The 15,430-nt window shown below is 43.0% G+C and overlaps 1 protein-coding gene across 1 annotated transcript; it reads right to left on the minus strand.

Moving 5' to 3' along the window:
* Nucleotides 1–10,579: 10,579 nt before the first annotated feature.
* Nucleotides 10,580–15,130, minus strand: LOC147888060 (uncharacterized). Its single transcript, XM_087393799.1, has 6 exons — nt 14,727–15,130; nt 13,640–13,960; nt 13,392–13,547; nt 12,972–13,303; nt 11,934–12,816; nt 10,580–11,718 (listed from the first exon to the last, which is right to left on the minus strand). Exons 1-6 carry the CDS (start codon nt 14,956–14,958, stop codon nt 10,844–10,846), a joined length of 2,799 nt encoding a protein of 932 aa, XP_087249925.1. The 5' UTR covers nt 14,959–15,130; the 3' UTR covers nt 10,580–10,843.
* Nucleotides 15,131–15,430: the final 300 nt, after the last annotated feature.

Below are 15,430 nucleotides of genomic sequence, written 5' to 3' on the forward strand. Positions count from 1 at the left end.
TTTTGAGACCAAGAGCTAGTCTAAGAACAACCCTTTGATATCCTACAACTTAACCTACAGCCCATTAGAGCAAATTTTCAAGCTTCGTGTAGGGTACTACAAGAGTCTTCTCTCTTTTTGGAAGCTGAATACATTTTGCAATTATCTAAGCATGGAACATTAGGAATCTATGCCTATGACCCACATTCCTTGGCCAAAGGCCTTGGGTGGTTGCAAGACCAGGGGCACCAACACACTATCAAAACACTGGAATATCTACTTTATAATAACGTCTAGCAATATCATCCAACTGGCATTATAATGTTATATAATCACATTCTAGAGGCCATACAAAAATGTTACAATCCAATGGTTTTTATACAAGCCATGTAGCTTATCCAGAAGAAATATCGAAAGAAGAAGACGATATCTCCGCACCCTTTTTGCCTCTACTACACCTCCCCCTCAGGATCCACCACATTTTTGCAACTCACTTTTGTGGAAATTAGCCATAATGAGCTAGGCGGCTATGATAGCTTGTGCTTTGTGTCGCCGTTGGAAGACGTTGAGCACCATTTTTTGGTACTAGATCATGGCCATCGTGATCCTTTCCTCCATGTGGTCTGCCAGATGAAAATCTTGGCTCCTCATGAATGTGTACATTTCTTTATTGTCGTAGGTAGTAGATGAACAAAATGCAATCGCTTCATGCACTTTGATCCAGTTTATTCTGTAGGAGGGATGTATTGGACTAAAAGCTAGGCGATGGTTGTACCACTTGGTTGCTCGGCAGTTGATGATTTGCACCTATGGGCAACATTTGAGAGGGTTGCTGCTACAAGATACCTTGAAGGGACCCCATGAGTGTGAAAATGCGTAGCTAGTCCAATCCTGCTTGTTGGTAGGCATCACTAACTGCCCGATCATGTAACTTCAAGATATTTTGTTGCTCTTTTTATAGATCATTGTTGTTTAGATTCTCTACTTCATTGCCCTTTTCCTTTGTGTGCACTTACTCTTGATGTTGCTACTCTTCCTATGCTACATGCAATTTTGCCTCAGTCTTGCAGCCTCTTTGTCTACTTTGTCCTTTTGAAGTTGCTCTAGATGGGCTCTGTAGGCCTTTTTTTCTTTGGCCTCCTCTACAGCCCTGGCCTTGGCTACATCACCCTTGCTGCACTTCGTTTTTGCGTGCAGCTGACACCTTGTCTTGTAGTAGTAGGACTTGAGGGATATTGGAATGAATTCTTTAGTTATTAATCCCAAAGCTCCACGAGGGAAGTCCCATTCCCCCTCATGTGATGAATGATTGGCATGAGTATCATTGGGTTTGGGTTGGCAATTTTAAATTTGTGGTGTGCGCAAAAGTTCCAGATAGCCTTCATGAAAAAGATAGCCTAGTTGGTGGGTTGGGATTGATGCAAATGGGCCAAAAAATTGGATGTAATATTGCTTGGGTGATCTGTCATCTCCTAGTTAGGCTTTATGAAAAAAAGAGCCTAGTTGGTGGGTTAGGATTGATGCAAGCAGGCCAACAAATTGGACGTAATATTGCTTGGGTGATATGTCATCTCCATTGTAGTTAGGATGGCTTGTTCAGAGTAGGGATTTTGATGGCGTTAAAGGAGATGCCTCCTTGATGCTTTTTTGTGGTGTAATCCATTGCCCCTTGCATCTTTGTTGGCATGTTGCAGATGCTTTTGTATTCAGCGCTTATCACTAGTAGCCTATATGCAACTTGCACCGTGTCGATGTCGAGGTGGTGCAGTGTGAGCTGCTCTTGCTTGTTTTGATGAATGAATGTGATGTCTATGGTTGCATTATAATTTTGAAAAAAATATGTGATGAGGGATATATTAAATGCAGCATGGAAACAGATCAGCCATACCCTGTAGGCCCAGTGCTTTGAAGGTGAGGCTAGACTTCAGGATCTTGTAGGGCGGCATTGCATTTTGCGGTATGATAGTATAGATAGTACTCATTTGTGGCATTGAAGTTATATTTCGAATGGATGGCTCTTCTATTGAGCTTGTTGAGGCATTGAGTGCCAAGAGGGAAATGAGTTGTGCAAGAGATGGCATATTCAGTTTCAATTTCCAGCTTGTCATCTCCTCTAGTCTTCTTTGTTTGGCACTTGTGACCTATTGCTTAACTTTGGGACTCATATGCTGCTAAAGCTGTTCTTCCTCAATTTGGATGGCATTACGATCGAAGTGGGATGGGAGGTAGCATTATGCACATAGTAGTGGCATTACTCACTTTAAGGACCATGAAAAGTATCATACCTTTAGGATATCATTTGCATGGTTGGGCATGCGTATTTCCTTCTTTCTCACCACATGTCATGCATGAGTGTGAAAAAACATGCATCAGGTTGCTTCTATCCTATGTGTTTATCGAGCATGGATATGATACTTTGCACATGCATTCATCTTATATACTTTAATTTCCATTCCAAATATCATACCCATTGGGTATCATTTTCATGGTACGGCATGCATATTTCCTTGTTTCTCATCACGTGTCATGCACAAGTGTTAAAAAATATGCATCATGATACTTCTATCCTATGTCTGTGTCTTGGATTGGTATAATACTTTGTAGGGGACCTTAATATTACCTAGTTTAAATCCCATGCAAAGTATCATACCCATTGGATATCATTTTCACACGGTTGGGCACCCATATTTTCTTGTTGCTTACCAACATCATGCATGAGTGTCAAAGTATACACATTGGGGTGCTTTTATCATATGTGTACCTCTGATGGGGATACTTTGCAAGGGCCTTAATTTTATTCACTTTGGCGCATGCAAAGTATCATACCCATCCAATATCTTTTGCATGGTTGGGCATGCATTTCTCCTTGTTTTCACCACATGTCTTGCATGAGTCTCAAAATATACACATCGTCATGTCTATCTCAGTTGGTAGGATACTTTAAAAGAGCCTTACTAATACACACTTTAAGGCCCATGAAAATTATAATATCCATCCGATATCACTTTCATACTTTGGCATCCATATTTTCTTGTTTTTGACCATGCATCATGCACGAGTGTTAATGATTTGTAAGGCAACCACACAAAGGCTAGACCCCTTGAAGACCTGACCATTGCCCTTGATAGGTTTCCAATTGGCTTTTAGGTTTGCAAAAAAACGATCCACTTTGCTGAAGCTTTCGTGGACCCTAGAGCAACAAGCCATAGTCTGATATCATAGGAAGTATGTGACCAATTAATTTCAGAGGTAATCCTTAAACTCGCTCTTGTACTTATACGAGCTATGAATAGTTAAGATACATAGACAATTGGACATATGGAGATGCAAGTCACTATAAATAACCATAGTGTGGCAATCTGCTTCTATCTGATGCCTTCAGGTGCTATTAACAAACATGCAATACTTGGCAGGACTTGGTGTTCGGCTATTAATTGTCAAATTGACTGGTGAGAACGAATAACAGCACTAACAAGTGGCGGTTGCACGTCAGTGACTCTACCTTGTTCAGGAGTCATGGAGTCCAAGGTTGCCCCTGCATATAAGTCTAACACACAGAACTACAAAAACAGCTTCACTCTGATAGACACGTATGCTTCAACTTTTATGCTTTATGTTTCTTACACAAGGCTGGGTGTGTGGCTCCAATTGTTGGCTTTGATTGCCTTGCTTTCCATGTTTGTCAAGCATGTCCCCAAATGGGAGACCCTGCATCATGAGAGTGCTTCCATCCTCCAAGGACAACACCACCAAGGCTAAGGCTCCAAAAGGAAGTGCAAAGCTTATGGTCCCCTCTGCTTCATCATGTTACGAGCACAACCGATAGGAAGAAGGGTGTTGGTGGGTCCCCAAGGGCATTTCCAAGACAACGCGATCCAGAATCTAGGGAAAGGGCCTCAACATGCATCTTTGCACCTCCTTACTACCCACGCCACAGACCTAGCTCAAGGCCCCAGACAGAGGAAGTCCGGAAGAAGAAGACGAATGATGAGGTCTAGGAAGCAAAGAAGTTATGCAAGGTGGACACCTAAACAGTTACTAAAAGCTCAAGGGTACTACGAAGGTAATGTATATTTTTGGGTACCAAGGACCCGCCACACGGCTACCACATCTCCCGTTGGCCTCTCCCAGGCACTGGGACCTTGCCCTCCATAGCAACGTGAATGGAGGACAAAAGGCACAAGACAAGCCTCATCAAGTGGCATCGCAACAATAGAACCACAAGAACCTACCTCTAAAAGGAGCTAGCACCACAAGAACCATTCCAACAAAGTCATAAATGACATCACTATGCCCTTGAATTCTTATGCTACATGGGAGGATGTCATCATCGATTGCTGCAGTCCCACAGGAACGTGTTCCTATAAGTACCTGCTATATCATGCAACAAGTTAGAAGCTGAGGCACTTGGTGAGCCTCGATGGGTTCCCAAATATAAACGCTTGAATTTCTCCTCTACATCTAATTCCAATTTTGCATCTACCTCGGTAGTAGCACAAGAACCTGCTCTTAAAAAGAGAGTACTTCCATAAGAACCTACCATTGCATTCACCATGTAGGTCCTGGCTTCTGAGATGGCCATCCACATAGGGCCCCCACATGACCAAGTTGAGCCGCTAGGCTCCCAAGACCTTGAGGCCACACTACTTCCACTAAATCCTCATGGCAAAACCATGCAAGTCATCATCAATGAGCTTACAGTACCATTCATTCACAACTCCAAGGCGTCACTGTCAACTTTACCTACAGGTGCTCTCCACACATACATAGCTTGGGATGTAGCTTGGAAAGTAACAAGATACCCCACGTACTCACAAGCTTGATTTCATTTATCTAGTTAAAGAGTCTTAGGTGAAAATAGAGAGTCACCACAACAGAGGTCAGGATCTTAAGTGAAACTAGCACTCTCATAATGGTTATATGTCAACTCAAGCATTACACACCCATATTAAGTGAGTCAGCACTTTATGAGTCAACTTAGGTGACTAGGGTTCAAGATTATGCACAATTCAAGTTCCATGGTTCAATTGTGTTACTAACTTCATCATGCTGCATTAAGCCTAGCGCTATGCCACGCTAGCCATCACCACGCCACTTATCGCTAACTCACCACCAGCCATCAACCTACAGTTGCACTAACAATAACCCCCACCATGCAGCATCGTTAATTATGCACCACCAAGCAATGCTTTGACACGATGCTATAATTCCATTGCCATGCTGTTGAAATAGCTCTAATGTATTGCCAACCATTTTCATGGTTCTTAACCTAGATAAGATTAATGACCTTGCAAATCATCAGATTTTAGAGATAAACATGCAGCGTAGAAGCACATTGATGCATTTTTTTTTACACCAATGTATGATGTGTGGTGAGAAATATGAGAATATGCATGTCAAACAATAAAAAATGTATATAATGGGAATGATATTTTGTATGGGCCTTAAGTTAGGTAATATTGGGGCCCTTTCAAAGTATTATATCCCACAAGTATTTGAATGCATTTTTTTAACACTCATGCCTGAATCGTGTGGTGAGAAATAAGCAAATATTCTCTTCCAACCATGAACATGATATCCTATGTATATGATCTTTGAATGAGACTTAAATTGTGTAAGATTAAATCCCTTGCAAGGTATCATACCCATCAGAGATAAACATGTAGGATGAGAGCACCCCGATGCAAATTTTTTCAAACGGCACATGGTGAGAAATAATAAAAATTCTAAGCCCAACCATGCAAATGATAGCTAATGTGTATGGTACTTTGCACATGTCTTAAAATGGACAGTATTAAGATCTATGCAAAGTATTAAACCCATTGGAGACATGCATATACAATAGAAGCACCCCAATGCGTATTTTTGGACACACATGCATAATGCATGGTAAGGAACAAGGGAATATGCATGCCCAACCATGAAAATGATATCATATGGGTATGAAAATTTTCATAGATCTTAAAATGAAAATAGCCTTTCAAAATACCATATCCCACAGACATAAACACATAGGATCGAATCACCCCATGCACATTTTTTTGACTCATGTATGACTTGTGGTGGTGAGAAAAAAGAAAATATGCTCACCCAACCACAAAAATGATATCTGATGGGTATGACGAACCTTAAATTGGATAATATTAATTCCCCTATGAAGTATCATACAAATCCAAGATGTGCGCATAGGATAGAAATACCTCGATGCTCATTTTTTCATACTCATGTATGATGCGTGGCGAGAAACAAAAAAGAATTTGTATCAATCCAACACATGCACATAGGATAGAAGTACTCCAATTCGTACTATTGCATGACGTGTGGTGAGAAACAAGGAAATATGTATGCCTAACCATTCAAATGACATCCTATGGTTTGATACTTTGCACGGGACTTAAAGTGAGTAAGATTAAGGTTCTTGCAAAGTATCATACCAATCCGACATGCGTACATAGGATAGAGATACCCCAATGCATATTTTTTCACAGTCATGCATGACGCATGGTGAGAAACAAGGTGATATGCATGCCCAACCTCTAATGGTTATGATGGTTTACACAAGACTTAAACTGGGTAAGATTAAGTCCCCTACAAAGTATCATACCAATTGAAGATAAACACATAAGCTAGCCATGCATGATGGGTGGGGAGAAACAAGGAAAAATGAACACCCAACCATGCAAGTGATATCTAATGGTGGCAGATAGGATATTGTTAATAGCGTAGGGGTTAGGGTATATTGTATAGGGTTTAGGATATAGGGTTTAGATTTTAGGGTATAGGGTTTGGGGTTTAGGGTGTTTCAGGGTTTGGGGGTTCAAGGTTGAGGGCATAGGGTTTGTGGTTTAGGATTTGCGATTCACAATTTAGGGTAAATGGTTTAGGGTATAGAGTATAGGGTATAGGGTATAGGATTTAGGGTTTAGGGTTGAGGGTAGATGATTTAGAGTATGGGGATTAGGGTTTAAGATATAGGGTTGAGAGTATAGGGTTTAAGATTTAGGGTATAAGGTTGAGGGTTTAGGGTCTAAGGTCTAGGGTTTAGGATTTAAGATTTTTGGTTTATGGTATATGGTAAATGGTCTAGGGTATAGGGTTTATAGTTTAGGGTTTAGGCTATAGGATTTTGGGTATATGGTTTAGGGCTTTGGGTTTTTGTGGAGAGTTTCTACTCATAAAATGATGATGTCCTTAGTTAGGTGGACCTTTTGCACTATGCCGAAGATGAAGGAGGATTGGTTGTAACTGATATACATCAACAAGTCACATAGAAACTATCAACCTCCTAGATTATTAAAGTTTCCCTTAACCCAAGAAGCATAGAAACTATCAAGCTTTTAGTAATTAAAGTATCCCTTAACCCTAATGCCTCTTGGGTTCAATTGTTCATGAGGAGTGTTCCAAAGCTAAACATATATGGCACCCAAATGGAATGGATAACCACTATTAGCTCTCTGAAACTCAAAATTCAACAAAGCTAAGGATACCCCCTTTGGAAGACCACTTTGGGCCATTGAGAATTAAAATTTTCTCCCAATGAAAGGGGCTTTCACGTGGAATGACGTATGTGGGACTCTATTATCTTTAAGAAAAAGACTTCAAGCAATTCTTACTTCACTAGAGCCATCATAATATTTAGGAAAATATGGAGTATAAGGGATTTGAGATGGAAAACTTGGCTATAAATTAGAAGGGAGTTTTCATTATCTATACTGATGATCAAATTTGGTAAGGAGCAGACTTGCTTGTGGCAAGGCAAAAGGCAGGAGACTTGTGTATAGGAATGATTCAACCTCCTAGATTATTAAAGTTTCACTTAACCACCCAAGTAGCATAGAAGCTATCAGGCTTCAAGATATTAAAGTTTCCCTTAACCCTAACGCTTCTTGGGTTCAATCATTCATGAGGAGTATTCCAAAGCTAAACCTATATGGCACCAAATGGAATGGATAACCGCTGTTAGCTCTTTGAAACTCCAAATCCAAGGATATCCACTTTTGGAAACCTCTTTGGGCCATTGAGAATTAAATTTTGTTCTCAATGAGAGGGGTTTCACATGGAATAACTTATGTGGGACTCTATTATCTTTAAGAAAAAGACTCTAAGCAATTCTCACTTCATTAGAGCCAGCATAATATTTAGGAAAATATGGGATTTGAGATGGAAAACTTGGCTATAAATTAGAAGGGAGTTTTGATTATCTACTCATGATCAAATTTGGTAACGAGCAAACTTTACTTATGGCAAGACAATAGTCAGTGGTGGAAAGGCAGGAGATTTGTGTATAAGAATGAATTTAGATGGCCTATGAGTGTCATTGTGTTTTGTTGAAACATTGTTTGCATTATTTGCATTCTTGTGGTATTGTGATATGATACATGATCATGATGCATGAGTTCCTATTGATGTGATTTGTCCAACCCATTTCCATGTTGCTATCGACTTGCTTCCAAGTATGGAATTCATTGTCCACAACAATTGAATCCATGTCAATTGGCAATGATGGTGATGATGAGGAGAAGTGGATCCAAAACTTATCGAATTGCAATATGGCTCTCTAAGCTTTGGAGGAGTCAAAATGCATTACCACTGCCACTTTAGGTAGATGGTACATTAAGCATAGGTCCATTCAATGGTAGAATATTTTCTACATCCATGCTAATGGTAAGAGGCTATGAGATGTTTTACACTTGCCAGTGGGGTTGTTCATGACACTAAGCACCATATTGAGAGATGATTTACAACAACAAGAACTACCTAATGGCCTACGAAATGTTGTTGGTCACATCTTTTTCATTGAGAAGATAAGAGATGTCATCCCTTAGCTAGCTCCACTGGCTAGTTTGTCGTAGTTTCTATATGTATGTTTTTGTGCATGCATGCATGCATGTAAATGTATGTATATATAGGATTTTGTGTATGTATGTATATACGACTTTGTGTATATGTATATGTATGTATATATGTCTATGTTTTTGTGCATGCATGCATGTACATGTATGTATAAAGATTTTGTGTATGTATGTATATACGACTTTGTGTGTATGTATATGTATGTATATATATCTATGTATGTATAAATGCATGTCTTTGTGTATGTACATATGTACATGTATGCATGCATATGTCTAGTCCATGCTTATCATACTTTCATAAACTAGTTTGAATTAATAATAACTACCTTCATTACCATAAATATAGAAAAACTAATCATATAGCGATGTGTTCACCATTGTTGGATGAAAAACCTTAAGACTAGGGGGGTCCCAAAAAATATTTAGCTGTAGAATGTGCATTCAAAAGGAGGTGTTTTTTGAATTTCACCTTTCACAAATAGAACATAAGGAGTTATTCTCATTGAGAGAAGTATTAAACCTTCTAGTGTAAAAGTATTGAAAGGACATACGTAAGTAGGTGTTTTTGTGTTAGCCCATGAAAGCACATGACAGATATAATGTTTATACAATGAGTCCCCAAAGAAGGAAAGCGAAGAACCAAAGATTTTGTCAAAGATGTTATAGTGTCACCTAGCCTTAGATCATGGAAATACTCCATCAAGAATCAAAGACTTTTCAAATGCCATAATGGATGCTACAACATGAAGTATCTTTTATAACGGCCATATCAATAGTGCGTGCTTTAAACTTGTAACTTCTTGTAATGAAATATGAAAACCTAAATAATTTTTGAATAGTTAAGAGGAAGGAGGACTATGCTAATGTGATTGAGTCCCTCCAATGGCATCTTGTTCTGACATAATCTTCAATCCTCATTCATAATTTTACCGTAATTTTCTATGCTCGTGTGTACTTTTCCCTGGACAATGCAAAAAATGTTTTGAACTCGCTAATCACTCCTCCCCTTGTTTGAATCCTAACTCTTGGAGCATTTAGAATTTACAAAGCAGCACCCCTGATTGTTATGACTTAGACATATCCTTACTAAAAGATAAAGGGCATAGAGGTTGAGGGGACTAAGATATGTGAATGTTGTTAAGTACAATCAATCAATCTTACGTGTGCGTGTGTTTTCACACAATAAAACGATGTGTGTGTGTGTGTATGAGAGAGAGAGAGAGAGAGAGAGGCAGAGAGAGATAGAGAGAGAGAGAGAGAGGCAGAGAGAGATAGAGAGAGAGAGAGAGAGAGAGAGAGGGGGGGGGGGGGGGGGGGGGAGAGCACACTAATGTAAGCTTGAGTGACCCTCTTAAGGGGAGAAGATAGTAAGTTTACTTTATGTGTTGGCATGCGCATGGAAAAAATATCTTGTTATAATATTGAGTAATGGAAGAACAAACTTCATAAAGAGAAGAAGAAATCAAGAGGGACAAATAAACTTCAAGGAACTTGGGAAGATGGTTCCTTTGGATTAGTGTTCAATGGGAAAAGGAATAACCTATCTTTGCTTCTAGTTTTCTTTTATGTAAAAGGGGTTTATTTCATAGATGTGACATGCACTAGTGCTACATGACAAGAAATCCCACATATAACCATAGGATCTAAAGTTTCATCGAATATAAAAGAAAAGCTTGACCATAGAGAAATCCCTTGAAAAAGTACATGTCGTGGGGTCCTCTTCATTAAGCAAATCTCATCCACGAGCAAATATATGTTATGGGAAGCAAGTAAATTGAAATTATCTAGACAAAGACTAAAAAGCACTAACTTGAAAGCTCACGTTGACAATGTTTCTTTCAGATATCATTGTGCCAGATCTGCTCGAAGCTATCATTAAATAGACGTGTCATTAAATAGACGCTACCAAACATACATCCATTTTTTGGGAGGGAGTTGAAATTCTCTAGTTGGTGCTATCTGTATGTTACAAAAGGAAGGGGAGGGGGGGAACAATGACCTCTCTGATTTCAAAGAAGACGTTTTGTAGCGGGACCGATCTCTCCCACAAGGGGCAAGATGTGCCTGGCAGGCTTGACGGAGCAGGAAGAGGAATGCCGAGGCTGGAGAGGGAAGCGACTGAGGGATTTGGGGGAGCTACTGAGAGGTTTGGGGGGGGGGCTAAGGTGTTTAGGGGGAGGGAGCCAGGATCTGCTTGGAGGGTGAGAGCGGGGGCGACTAGTCTTGGGAAGGCGAGGGGAAGGAAAGGAGGGTGGTTGGGAAGGAGATGAGCGTGGGGCAAAAAGGGGTTTGGAGGGAAGGGAGGAGAGGATGGCTCGATTGTCCTTGGGAAAAGGATTTGGGGATGATTTACTATTAGAAGGAGGACTAGAACTAAATGAAAGGGGAAGGGGTTGATGAAATTGTATAATTCTATTGGTATTTTTGGGAAGTACCTCCTTGGGGTGGGTAAAAGGGCTTCTTCTTCGTTCAAAGTGGCTTCTTGACATTTTGCTTTTAATCACTCCCTTCAAGCTTGGCCATGGAGTCGTCGTCGTCGACGACCTCTGCTCTGCTTCTGCACAGCCATTCACTACCTGGCTCAATAGCTTGTTTCTTCCTCCTTCCCCCCCACCTCCTCCGCCTTGAACCTTCCTCCCCCCCTCCCTTCCCCCTCTTTCCGTTACCGCTGCTTGCTTCTGTATTGTCCTCATCCCGCTCTTCTCTTCCCCCCCCCCCCCCCCCCTTCTCGCCGCTTTCGCTTGCCTTTGCTCCAACGCTTCTCCGCTCGCTGGAAACGCTCTTTTCTTCTCCGCGTCCTTATCGCTGTGGAACGGAGTTGACGAATTCGCCATTTTGCACAGTAGCTGTGCCGCAGCTTGCACGCCCGGGGAGCATGGAACCTCTGAGACAGCAGCAACACGGTACAAGATGCTTAATACGGCAGCCGATCTGCAGGCAACAATTCTAAAACTGCGCTTCTTGAATTTGACGATCAAACGAGAGCTCAGAGAATTCACAGAAAACAATTCTAAAACTGGCGAGGTCGCAGATTTCTTGAATTTGATGATCAAACCAGAAGGTGACAGAAAACAATTCTAAAACTGGCGAGGTACGCACCATTGCAGATTTCTTGAATTTGATGATCGAACGAGAAGGACAATTGAGCCAATCCAGATGGAGCCTTTGACGCGAGACCTTGTCCTGTTTCGCATTGCCTTCCTTCTCTATTAGCACCATCGCACACGATACCGTCCACCACCTCTTGTCCCGATTCTCCCTTCGCCACATTCTTCTGCGGCAAACTAATCGTATCATCTTCACCGTTTCCGGCGTTCACATTACCACATCTCCCGTCTCCTTGTTCGTCGGATGTCTCATTCTCCCGTATGCATGTCGCTTCTGGCTTTTCATCGAATCTCTCCATCCTCGCCTCCTCATTTCGAACTGAAAGCGGCACTTCCACTGCTTGATTAACCGTTTCAGGCTTCACGCAAGATACGCCGGATTGCGTCATGGTCTCGGCAGCTTCTGCCTCCGGTGACTGCTTATTCAGATCTATATCCATCAGACCCTCTTTTAGTGCAGGCCTCACCGTGCCATTGTCACCATCGGCCTGGAATGAAAGCCTAGTACCTTGAGAACCGCTAGCCGAATTACAAAACCAAGTCTCTGAGGATTCACGCTTCGGTGACCCCGCCTTGAACCAGTGACTTACCCTGGGATATCTATCGCATGCATTCTCACGAAGAGCTTGAGCAGAGTTGAGGGAGAACGGTAGAGGAGGAAGGCTATCCGTTGTATATTTACAATTGCCTGCCCTAGCCAGAGTCTGCGAAGATAGAGGCCTGCTTTCTAAAGACGCCTGTGAAAGCAAGGATTGTAAAGACTCAGTCGGACGAAGCTGCAGGGAATTCCAGAATTCCACCGTAGATGGGAAAATGGGGAGAGTCTCAATCGGAAAGGGGTTTTGAGCTTCTGGCGGATTTCCGTCCTTTGGGGCCTGCAAAGTGGCAATCAGGAAACAGGCAACGATCAGGAAACAGAGCATGTTGGACCAGCGATATGCTCGATAGAAAACTGTGCGCACAGAATCTGCGTGCGTACATCCACTGTCGAATTCTTGGTTAAAGGGAAAAGACGGTGTTCTTAACGAACCTTTACTGTTCTGTCATCAAATGAGTCATCGAATGAACAAGGCGCCTCTTCGTCCTCAGCCTGAGGAGTAGCCTCAAGGTCCAGCATCAATTTTTGCGGTTTGCCCTCTGTCTGCTTCGGGGGACACTTCGTCTGAGAAAGCTCTCCATTGCAAGGCTTCGCCAAGAGTTGTAGGATAGAGCCTACGTGCTTTCCAAACGAGTCATCAGAAACAGCAGAAATGTCCTCTTTGCAAGGAGCCTCCTTGAAACCTCCACACATCAAAGCTTGCAATGAAATGTCGTTCATGTATCGTGTTAAATCCAACGCTTTTGTATCCAACCCGTATGTACCTGCAAGACGACGGATTGCATGTCAGGGAGTCCACAACCAGACGGTCGCCTGGCTTTCTAGGCGAGATAGAAATCTGCAAAAGCTCACCTAGAATGTTTTTCGTGGTAGGATCTGAATGACCACAATTTGAAGCTTTGTTGAGATTTGGATCGTTGCCCGATGGGATTCCGACCTGTGCGTCTTTAGGCTTCCCTTTGTTTGCTGTCTGCCGGTTCCGTCGCCTTGGAGGTTTCTGAGCGTCCTCTGAGCAATCAAAGCAGAACATCTAAATCCTCTCCGCAGGGCCCGTCCATAAATATGCAAACTAAATGCAGAAGAACGTCATGAGAACTTACCACCGTTGGAGGTTGCCTTAGCATTAGCTCGCCTGCGTTTAGGCGGCGCTGCAACTTCAGCTTGAGTGCCTGGAACAGCCGCGGGATCCGCAGCCTTGACTCTCTTCCGGGGAGTGCCAGAAGCCCTGCTTTTGCGTACTCGCTTTGGTTTCGGCTTCTCCACCATCTCGGGCGCAGGTAAAGGAGAGCTTCCATTGCCTGCTTTCTTGAGAGGCGAGGGTCCACGATGGTTATCCTTTGCAACACCTTCTGAATGACCCAGGAAGAGCGGAATTGGCACGATTGATTCTCGGCTAGGAAGATCTGAAGAAGCCGTCCCACCTGCAGAATCATGCATTGTTCGAGGTAAAGTACGTATGTCAGAAACCAGGAAACATCCTCCCGGGATTGTATAAGAAACCAAAACAGACCACTGTTACATTACGAAGAAAGAAGACTCGCAGTGAACGCATCGTAGATTTGGCTCCGCAACAGCAAACCTAGAGGAATCCATAACTAGTAAAGCTAACGTGCTCAAGTGAAAAGGTAAAATCGAACGGTATCGATCGGGAGTCGAGACATGGTGAGGATGATAGCAATCAGTTAAGACTCTCTCTCTCTCTCTCTCTCTCCGATTAACAAATACCAAAGCCAAACTGTATGCTTTCATCAGAAGCACTGCAATCGGTGCATGTTCCCGAATCTACCAATCCTTTCCCACTCGCATGACAGCCTATAGGGCTCTACTTCTTTCATTGCTCTACTCATCCACAGCTCCAAAAAATCCGCCTTTCCCGCTCGCCCGATTGATAAAATCAATCGGATCTTTTGCACTTCCAGTAAACTAGGAAGTCGGACGGCAAGAACGTCCAAGAACAGTCAGCAAGTTACAACCACTACCAGCAGGGCGCCCTTCGGACGCCAGAACCAACAGCCGCGTGCAACTCGGCTATCTTCGCATGGAATTTGCGTAGAGCTGCTACTCTGCGCCGAAACGGCGCGAATTCTATCTTCCCCCTGAGCCCTCCTACTAATTCCGCTCGCGGCAAACATGGGGAACCGTGCAGTTGTATTAGATCTTCCGCCAAATCGAGAGCGAGGAAGTTACCTGAGGCAGGCAGCAATGGCGGAAGCGAGGCGGATTTGGAAGCCACGGGAGAAGGAGAAGAAGTGCGGGTCCAAGGAGGAAGCAAGGGCGAGGGGGCCGAAGGTCGCAAGGACGAGGGAGGAGGGGGGGGGGGGGGAGGGTGACGGAAGGAGGAGGAGGAGGAGGAGGAGGACAAAGAGAAGAGCTTATGGAGCATGGCTTTAGGCAAGGAGGGGAGTTCCAAGCAATCCATGGGGGGGAGGAGAGGAAGGCAAAGGGGAAAGGGGGGGGGGAGGCATGGGGGAGGAAGCTTGGCTATGGAGGAGGAAGGAAGAGGTATATGTGGCTATGGCGGAGGAAGCTTGGTTGAAGAAGGAGAAGAAGAAGAAGAAGTAGAAGATAAAGGAAGGGAAAGAGGGCAAAAACAGAGAATGGCTGTTTGCGTGCGGTTGGAGTGTAGACACAAAGTGGTGGGGAGGATGGTGGGAAAGCGTGCTGGTGGGCGGTTTTGACGGGACAGCCTGACAAGGCACACAAAACCGGATTATTGCCCTTCCTAGTTCCCTCCCTTCTATTCCCCCATTCCCCAAAACCGCTTTCCACCCGTATCTGGTTTTGCCCGTTCCGGTTCTCCTGCCAAGAAATGTGATACCATCCTAAGTCCTTTAGGTACCTTCCCTTGTGGGCCCCACCCCCTCCCCTGAGTCAGCGTTTCTTTGCCATGT

Source organism: Dipteris shenzhenensis, chromosome 22 (assembly GCF_047967505.1).
Source record: "Dipteris shenzhenensis isolate YYH24624 ecotype China chromosome 22, Dip_SZ_1.0, whole genome shotgun sequence".
NCBI classification, from domain to species: Eukaryota; Viridiplantae; Streptophyta; class Polypodiopsida; order Gleicheniales; family Dipteridaceae; genus Dipteris; species Dipteris shenzhenensis.